Source organism: Gymnoscopelus braueri, assembly GCF_963280865.1.
Source record: "Gymnoscopelus braueri genome assembly, chromosome: 22".
Classification (NCBI taxonomy): domain Eukaryota; kingdom Metazoa; phylum Chordata; class Actinopteri; order Myctophiformes; family Myctophidae; genus Gymnoscopelus; species Gymnoscopelus braueri.
In genome coordinates, this window is record NC_137624.1 from 33,464,056 (window position 1) to 33,473,745 (window position 9,690).

Genomic DNA, 9,690 nt, shown 5'->3' on the forward strand with positions numbered 1-9,690 from the left:
ACTCTATGAGCTTGTAGATCTGCTATTTTTGAATAGCCAAAGCTAAGTGGTTAAAAATGATTGTGACGCTATCAGTGGCGTACAGACCGTAGAGGCAGGAACTAAAATCTCGCCTCCCCTAGAAAATGAAGTAAAAGACTGAAAAACAGGCAGTGAAAAAAATCCAAACAGAATAGTGGCCGTCGGACCATTAGCCCACCTCCTCGTCCATTCACGCGGGCAGGCAGCTAATCACCACCGTAGCCGTATAGCAGAGCGACCCTCGCCTATATAGTGATAGATGCAAATGTATGCCTTTGTCTTCATGGGGTAACATTTCATCATGATTTGTGTGCATGGGGTTCTCATCTTAAACAAGCTCAGTGCTTAATGAGATTTCCAGTTTAGTAGACCTTGTATTGTGAATTTGTACTTCCATGTACTGTTATGTACTGTCATGTACTGTTCTCATGTCTTACTAAATAAAGTACATCAATCAATCAAAACCAGGAGTGCCAGGGGTGGGGGTCTGGGCCATCACCTGTACTCACCTGGCATAAAAGGGGCTCTGATAGCAGCTTGAGCCATTCATTACTAAACTACAACATGAAGAGACCACCGCTGAATAATTGATTTATTGATTATACTTGAATATTGTTTTTATTAACGTTTTTCAGTCAGTTTTTTCAGTCAGTGTGTGTAGTATTGTTGTTAACTTGTTTCCCCCGAGATTTTTCCCTGAGGGGGAATCTCACCTGCCCTAAATGTAATTCCTGGGAACGCCACTGTTGGATGAGCTGCTGCACTGCTGCTGTTCAGCCACAGAGAAGAACGCCGCTCTGGTTTTGGGCTCCATGATTGGTCAAGTTCAAGGATTCTGCTATCGACTGTCATTGTCTTTTATAGGAATACGTGAAGCGTGGCTTTACCATCCTGGCTCGACACAGCCTGGCTTGACAAGGTCTAGCTCGACAAAGTCGCTCCTTTTCAGCCTGGCTTGGCGTTCATGGAACGGAATAAACCAGGCTGTACGGACCAGACTTTGTCAAACCTGGATTTGACTTAAATCCAGGCTTATTTAATTCTCCTTTTGTGTAATAGGCCCCCAGTGGAGAGAGTGAACAATACATTTTCTTAAGACCACTTGAAAACATATTTACCATAAAACAAAAACTTTCACATTTTGGGAGGTGTGATATAATACATTAACATATAATATCATCATGGTTTTGTGGACCAGCAACCGGCACCATGTATGCTCATTTACAAAGACCACATGCATGTGTCTATACTCAAGAAAGAAAAGGAAAATAGACTCTCAATCTACACTGGGTGTTATTAATGTACATCCTAATTTATCAAATATCCTTACCTTCCAATTGGTATTGTCTGTTTTAATTGAGAGAAAGTTTAATCCAATCAATGTAAGTCTTTTGAGGTTTCTCTATCTTACAATAGTATACAATAGTTTGCACAAATTATATATTTTACATTTATCCAAGATCTTTAACCTCTGGACATTGCCACAGTTGATGCATAAAGTGACAGTCATCCCACAGTCATGCCAGCACATATTATCATTATCATAAACATTTATTTCTATGGTGATTTGATGTTTGAACCATCTGTCATGGTGGGTTGTCCGTCCTACACGTCTCGATCTGAAGACCTGAAACAAAGTTACAGGATAGAATGTTGGACATGCAGTACAATGTAGTCTAGTATTATCTACTGTCATAACACTCAATTAACTGTGGAATATAGGGCTTAAAGATATTAAAAACATATGCAGATGATTCACATAGCATTACCTCCACATCCACTTTGTAGACTTATTCCTGATTAGAATAAACTGGATCAACTTCAGATTTAGGTGTTGGTGATACTGTGACTGAAACATGAGTTGAAAGACAATTAGCAGCTTTGTAGAATGTGGGTCGTAGTTGAACAGTATGATGAATATGTTGGTGTATTCATCTCTCATTTGGTTAATAGTTGTGTCTTTCACTGAGTTCAGTTCCCACTCCATCTTAATAAATCACAGATGTCTCTGCTTATTGGCAATTTACTCAACAATCACTTAAAATTATGAATAATTCTGGACAACAGTATGACATGAGAACATGTAAACAGTAGTCTATGTACTGTACCATTTTCATAGTCATCAGATCTCTTCAATACTCCATAGACACTTGTGTTGCCTAAAGGTAAACAAATGAATATTAAAGCGCACAAATTGATTATTGTTGTATTCTAAACATGGTTTCAATTGTGTTAATTATTCTGCTAATTAGTAGGAGAAACACACACATCTGAACGGATGGACTTATATTCATCTACAAAGTTATCAATTAATTTAGATTCAAATGAGACACAGTGGTCCTTGTCAGAAGTGTCCTTAACCAGTGTCCTTAATACATTATGTTAACTTAAAACATATTCTTATCTCTCTACTCTTACCTGTACCTATCCTGTGTTTCACACTTACTGCTGTTGCTGCTATGACACCTGAATGTAACCACAGAGATCAATAACTGTCTGTCTATCTGTCTGTCAGACTAACCGTGCTGCAGTGAGCAGTACACATCATCAGGAGCCCCTCTTTGATTGGTCCTCTGATTCACAGCTGGGCCCTGATTGGTTCCCTGAGACTGAACAGGTCTGAAATAAAAAAAGATAAACATTTAACAGAAATGAAGTATAAAACCAGATGGAATCTATGCTGTCATGTTGACAAATAGACAGAGATCAATACTGTACTTACGTGACACTACATGGATCTGTAAAAAAAACAAGGCCACATACAGCATGATGAATGTGAACAGTATTGGAAGTGCATAAGCTGTGATGAAATAAGTCATTTATCATAATGATATTGCACAGACATGTAGAAAGTAGACATAATATTGCATGTGTTTTAAAATGTTGAGCAAAAAACACTTTCAGTAATAGACTCCAAACTGTACAGAACACAGTTACATCACATCCTGTAGAATATTAGAGCTTCTCTAAATGGCTGTGTGCGTGTGCGTGTGCGTGTGCGTGTGTGTGTGTGTGTGTGTGTGTGTGTGTGCGCGTGTGTGTGTGCGTGTGTGCGTGTGTGTGGGCGAACATCAGTGAAGTACCTCTGCATTTCTTCCAGAGACACAGACCAAGAATCAGCAGAAAGATGGAGACTCCAGCCCCCACCAGAAGGTAGAAATATGGAGGCAGAGAGGAAAAGGGAGGGTCTGGTTGGTCGTTGTCTTTGGAGGCCGGAGAATCTGAAACAGAATGACACACAGATTCCTCTTCACCATTTAAACCCTATAAAACTTGACTGGGGTCCCCCAGGGCTCTATACTAGGTCCACTATATTTCCTTCTACACCAAAATATCCCATCTTCACTGAAAATAGCTAAAAAATCCTGGTTAGTGGCACCTTTTCTCAAATTCACTAGTGACTTTGCAAACACACAATTTTCTCAAATGCACTATGTTTGGTGGTTGAGTTTCATCCTTGTTTGATGGTTTGTTCCTTAATCTAATCTAAACTCCAGACCTCAGAGGGTTAAGCAGAGAGGTCACTGACAGTGTCAGCTGACCTCATCTTGCCACTTTAGCTGTGCTGATTAGTGAACTGCAATATAGCCCCTTGGGAAGCTATGGCTTTAGTTTGCAATTTGACTGTCAACCTCTCAGTCCTTAGTTTCATTACTCTTCATATAGTGTGTGTGCGATACAAGGATCTCACCTCTCACATCCATCCAGCTCTCTGGTGACTCTCCAAGGTCAGAGATGTTACACTTGTAGAATCCTTCATCAGACATGTAAACACTGTGGATGGTCATCTGTCCTGTAGACTCAGTCCTAATGAGGGATCCATCTTTATAGAAATCAGCTGGGAGGTCAGAGGATGGTTGCCGCGTTGTCCTATTTTCGTACAAGCAGTGCAGAGTGACATCACTTCCTTCCATCACAGGAAGTACAGTCATCCCCAGGATCACAAGTCTACCTGAACAATGATAAATAACATATGAATAGAAGAAACATTTGACCACACACTGAGCAACCCTATGCCAATATGTTAAAGTTTTGACATGAAAGACTCTTAAACAAACAACAGATCAAAGTTGTTGATTTGCTGAACGTACCATATGCAGTCACAGTGACATTAACAGTGTTACTCTTTCCCTCTGAAGACTCACACCAGTAAACTCCACTGAATCTTGTCCTGACAAGACATCCTGCTGTGGTGTTCATCCTCAACGGCCTCCAGTATTTTAAACGACGACCATAACACTCTGAGGTGAAGTTATAGATGTCGGTCCTCTTCACTCTCCAGTCAGTAGAGTTAGACTGTCTGTCCTCACAGCCCATAAAGACAGACTCGGAATAAAAGAACTGAGATCTGTCAGGACTGAATGTGAGAAAGGCTGGGGGGCAGAGAAAGAGAAAACATATTTCTTGTTAAACGTTCCCTGGTTCCATTGATAGTTGTGGATGATTTGAACAACTGGTCAGTAGAAGACAAATAGACTCACCTCTCATAACATCACCACTGCTTTGAACTTCTGCTGAGACAGTCACCATGGAATTAACCACTACAGAGACAGACAGACAGACAGACAGACAGACAGACAGACAGACAGACAGACAGACAGACAGACAGACGAGTTATGTACAATTAAAGGGAAAGGGAATAAAGAATTGTGCAAACAGAGCTATATCACACTGCAACTTAGAAAAACTAGCTTACAAAATAATTTGCTGTTAGGAATAATGTTTCCAAATGTCTTGTGTCGAGGTCAACTCGATACAGGTAGTGCAGGTCCTTAAAGGAATAGGGCACCCAAAAGTTTTTTTTGTTTTTGTCGCATTCCTAAGACAATAATTTGAGACTCAATTGACCTGCATTTGAGTCACTCCGCAGGTCATCAAATTATTGGCTTAGGAATGCGACAAAAACAAAACATCTCCATGAATTCAAGGCTTTGTGAGGTGTGTAATTGATAGAAAATAAGTAATTTTTGGGGTGAACTACTCCTTTAAGGTGGTTGAATTCTATTTGACATCCTTCTCCTGTCACAACAGCTCACAAATGTTGCTGCTGTGTTGTGCACATTGTTGTACTTCACCCAGCAGATATGGGATGAGTCTTTAGTTATTGTCTCCACCAGGCCGAAAGGCATGGCGAGAGAGTATGTTTTACCCCCTGTCCGTCCGTGTGTCCGTTTGTTTGTGTGTCCGTCCGTCCATCTGTCTGTGAACAGCTAATCTCAGGCACCGTTGGCCCGGTCGCTGCGAAACTGTGCACACACACTCCCTGGATGCCAATTCAGAACCTCTGCCCCAAATATTTCACATGGGCCTGTTATAGCGCCACCAGGAGGCCGATTTGTGCAAAACCCATTTTTTTGTAATACTCCTACAGATTTTATCCAAACATCACACAAATCGGTACACAGTATCTCTATAGTCATGTGATCAAGACGGATCTGTTTGATTTTCCACATTCCATCCTGATTGGCCAAGGTTGGCTTCCAAAGTTTGCAGGATTGGTCCATTTTGAACAAAATGCCTCAAATCATGAACGCAGCTTGCGATTTCCGTGAAACTTCACACGCACATTCCCACTAGGCCGAGGAACAAATGCCACTTGAACGTTTTCAAATCAGCCTCATGGTGGCGCTATAAAAGGCCAATTTGCATTTTTAACTGTAACTGCACCGATCTGCGTGAAACTTTGCACGCATACTCCCTAGAGGCCAAGGAAAAACATCTGCCCTGCATTTTTCACATTAGCCTTTTATAGCGCCACCAGGAGGCCGACTTATGTAAAACACATATTTTGAGATTAAGCTTTCATATTTTATCCAAATTTCACGCAAATCGGTACACATGATCTCTATAGTCATGTGATCAAGATGGGTCTATTTGATTTTTCATATTCCGCTAACATTGACATCTAAAGTTTGTAGGAGTGGCCCGTTTTGAACAAAATGCCGCAAATCATGAACGCAGCGTCCGATTGTGGTGGAACTTTGCACGCACATTCGCACTACGTTGAAGAACAAACGCCACCCTTTTCACATTGCCCTATTATAGCGCCACCAGGAGGCCGATTCTTATTTTTTATATTACTCCTACATATTTTGTCCAAACATCATGCAAATCAGTACACATTATCTCTATAGTCAAGTGATCAAGATGGTTCCGTCCGATTTTTTATATTCCATCCTGATTGGCAAATTCTGAACATTGCTGGCCCACAATAACCTACCTGACCTGGCGGAGACCTGTGCTCCGAGGAGCACTTTTTCTAGTTAGTCATGTTTTCAAACTCTCTTTGTGTGTAACTTAGCATGCAGCTGTCAAACTGCAAAAGGCCTATGTTAATGTTGATGTTTTTCTCATGGAGCTCTGGCTCTATCTAGGGTCCTTAGTATGTCATTGTCCAATTAGTTCACAATACAACAGACAGACAGATGTGTTTTTTTGTTTTAGTCTGTTTCTTTGTTTGTTTGTTTGTTGTTGTTGTTTTTTTTTGGGGGCGGGGTGAAGCATATTAGTTCTAGTGGAGGACAGTCCTACTGTTTGTCTGGAGACAAAATGTAAATGTAAACTACAGTATGTGGGCTTCTTTGCAATGATAGTTGCATAGATTTATTTAGTGTGTTTTCTCTTCTGTTTTTCTCTCAGAATTCCTGTTTCTCTCAATATTTCACGCTCATTCTTTTCCTCTCTTTTTCTCAGAGCAAAATGAGAAACAACTTATCTTCATATAATTAGTCCTTCTTACCGTACCTCTAGTTTGATAAAGTCACCTAAAGACACTTTACACTCATAGTAAAAAGCAATCAATACGTAATAATAGATTATATCGCTGCAACTGAGAAAATGAAAGAGAATCTGGTCTTCAAATTATGTCTCCTAACATTGTTAACTCTCGATTAGCCAAGCTTTAAAACTTGGGTCCTGACAGGCTGGCATAAAGTTTGGTCTCTCCACAACAGGGTGAGAGGGGATGTTAGCTGTGAGGACCTTCTATTATACAAGTAGACTTCCACACTTTAACCACATTGTTAGCTGTGAGGACCTTCTATGATACAGATAGACCTCCACACTTTAACCACACTTGATGTAATTGGAGTTCTATAGAACCTCAGGTTGACTAACATGTCATCTAAACCTCACAACAACCAGTCATTTATAGTTTATACATTTTAAGCCTGGGCTACCATTAAAAAAACACTTTTTTAATACAATTGTAATAACCTTGTTTTGTACAAAATGTGGATTTCTGTCTTAAATACATGTAAAATAAGATTGAACATTTGAAATAAAGTACTCACATATAATATAGGCTGATAGAAATCTCATGATGACAACCTGACTGAAACTGACTGAGTCACAGCTACGTTGTTTGACATAGACACTTCTGCTTCTTGTTGGCCGATGTGTCCATTTCCTGCCAAGACGCACACACACAACCAGACGCGCACGCACACACACGCACACACACACACACACACAGCACCCTAACTTGCCCAATATGCAGAACACACCCATATGTAGAAAACGGTCTAATTGATGTTTGTAACATTGCTTCTGTGCCAGTATATTGTTTGAAAAAATATATAACAAATGGAAGTTACATGCACAACCTGACAGAATTGTGCGCGCGCGTGTGTGTGTGTGTGTGTGTGTGTGTGTGTGTGTGTGTGTGTGTGTGTGTGTGTGCACGCGCGCATGCATGTGTGCATGCATGCATGTGTGCGTGTGTGTCCCAAACTTATTAGCTCGTGACCCAAAAGAGAATTGTTCTTGCAAAGCTGCTATTTTCTTTTTTTTTTATTAAATACTTTTGGAAAAAAAAGTGTTTTATGTACAGTATTAAATTCGTGAAAAAGTGTGATCTTTTAAATATATTGTTTTATGTTTTGGAAATAATGATTAAAAACAAAAATTAAATGAAAAGATATTTGCTCACGACCCATAATAATTGTTCCGCAACCCACAAATGGGTCCAACCCACTGCTTGGGAAACACTGTCCAAAAACATCGGTAAAAAACAAAGAGATGATTGTGTTTTTCTGTACATGACGGAAGACGACCCACGGGGGACTGTTCTTGAGGAGGTTGGAGGTTGCACCCAGGCAATGACATGACACAGGACACAAGGGTGAAAATGTTTAAAATATAAATGTCTTTCGGGTATAGAATTAGCCTCTATTGGGAAATGAGTGTGCACAGTTGATTTAAATTTGTATACCGTAGTTATACAAATATATGTATCGGAATAATAGGTGGTTGTCACAACATCCCAAGGCACAACTAGACTTGTATCACGACACACCAGTGTGGCTCAGCACACCGCTTTGCGGCATGCTGTTTGAGGGTACGCTGTTGAAGACCGACAGTATCATCATAGTTTAAACAGAGTAGCCTGGCAGACCTACATCGTACATTGCTGGTAGCAGCTCTACCTGCCTTTTGTGCCATGGTGTGTATGGGGGAGAGAGAGAGAGAGAGGAGAGGCAGATAGATGGAAAGAGAGTTGTTCAGTACTTCTTGAACTCGACATCATCAGGCGGGATCATTTCCACTGTTCTTTGTCCTATGTCCGTCCAGTTGGTGCTCAGGACCGTACCGCGTGACTCCGTAAAGGACTTGTTCATGGCACGCTTGACCTCGTCGGAGCCGTCCGAGTAGATCTGCTGAAAGAGCTTGTTGAGCGCCGCGTCTCCCTCCAGCTTCTCCTGCTTCTCCTCCTCGCTGATCTCCCCCACCACCTTGTCCCAGTCCCTGGCGCTGTGAGACGACGACGGATACTGGCCGGGAGAGCGGCGTCCGACCGACTCCTCCTGCTGTGCCGCTCCTCTTTCCAGCTTCTCCCACCTGACCACTTCCGTCTTCTTCATCCTGAGCTCCACCTTCGTGGGGAGGATCTTGAAGGTGCTCTGTTGAGGCGCGATCGGGTGGAGGAGCTGCAGGGTGAGGCTGGAACTGTCGCCCGATGGCAGCCGCACCGCGGCGGACAGCGCTCTCTCCGAGAAGTCGACGCGGACCCCGTCCTTGGGTACGTTTTTCACCATGAACGTGATGACGACTTGGGACTCTGTCTGGTACCAGTCATATTTCACACATGGTGTCCCGCTGACCTCACCGTTCTGGCTCTGCTGCTTCCCCATCATCTCCTCACATCGTTTCATCCAGACCTCAAAGGACTTGTTGGACACGTCCAGCTGGTGCCCCTGGGTAAAGGCTGCGTGTGCAGACTGGTAGCGGGTCAGGTGGTACTCTGCCAGTCCTGTCCGCATGAAGGCAGCGGGAAGGCTGGGGTTCAGCTGCAGGGCCTTCTGGGCGTCGCCAACGGCACAGCTGTAGTTCTTCAGCAGTATGTGGGCGTAGGCGCGCTGGCAGAACCACACGGCGTTGGCGGAGTCCCCCTGCAAGGCCTCGTCGAGCTCCTCCAGAGCCTTCTGAGGGTCCTCGTCGACTAAGCTGTCGGGGAAACTGCGTTCGGTGGCCATGTGCTTATTTTGGGAGTGTTTCAGTGAAAACGGAGTGTTTCAGAGTACCAAGATCGTTCTAGATGAGGAGACCAGCGGTGAGATGTTAAAACGGCACCTCAGAAACAGACATGTATGGAAGGACCTTCAAAACAATGCAGCCAACGTTCAAACGAGGCTGAGTTCAGACTAGATTGGAACCTACTGAGAGCTAGAT

At 42.5% G+C, this 9,690-nt stretch overlaps 2 protein-coding genes across 2 annotated transcripts; both read right to left on the minus strand.

The window, feature by feature from the left end:
- Nucleotides 1-1,175: 1,175 nt before the first annotated feature.
- On the minus strand, nt 1,176-7,426 carry LOC308077690 (uncharacterized protein). Its single transcript, XM_080418549.1, has 10 exons — nt 7,314-7,426; nt 4,503-4,562; nt 4,113-4,394; nt 3,713-3,973; nt 3,105-3,242; nt 2,744-2,759; nt 2,543-2,640; nt 2,130-2,180; nt 1,791-1,870; nt 1,176-1,648 (listed from the first exon to the last, which is right to left on the minus strand). The coding sequence occupies exons 1-9, from the start codon at nt 7,339-7,341 to the stop codon at nt 1,812-1,814; spliced, it is 993 nt and encodes a 330-aa protein (XP_080274675.1). The 5' UTR covers nt 7,342-7,426; the 3' UTR covers nt 1,176-1,648; nt 1,791-1,811.
- Nucleotides 7,427-8,522: 1,096 nt separating this feature from the next.
- LOC308078493 (protein SGT1 homolog) lies at nt 8,523-9,494 on the minus strand (the record flags this gene model as incomplete). Its single annotated transcript, XM_080419677.1, has 1 exon — nt 8,523-9,494. One exon carries the CDS (start codon nt 9,492-9,494, stop codon nt 8,523-8,525), a length of 972 nt encoding a protein of 323 aa, XP_080275803.1.
- Nucleotides 9,495-9,690: the final 196 nt, after the last annotated feature.

Excerpts from the sequence above, each read along its gene's own strand:
- LOC308077690 (XM_080418549.1), bottom strand. The coding sequence starts at position 7,341 with ATGAGATTTCTATCAGCCTATATTATAT. Across the intron at positions 4,395-4,502 it reads CAGTGGTGATGTTATGAGAG|CCTTTCTCACATTCAGTCCT; the intron begins GTGAGTCTATTT and ends TCTGCCCCCCAG. Across the intron at positions 1,871-2,129 it reads ATCTGATGACTATGAAAATG|TCACAGTATCACCAACACCT; the intron begins GTACAGTACATA and ends CTCATGTTTCAG.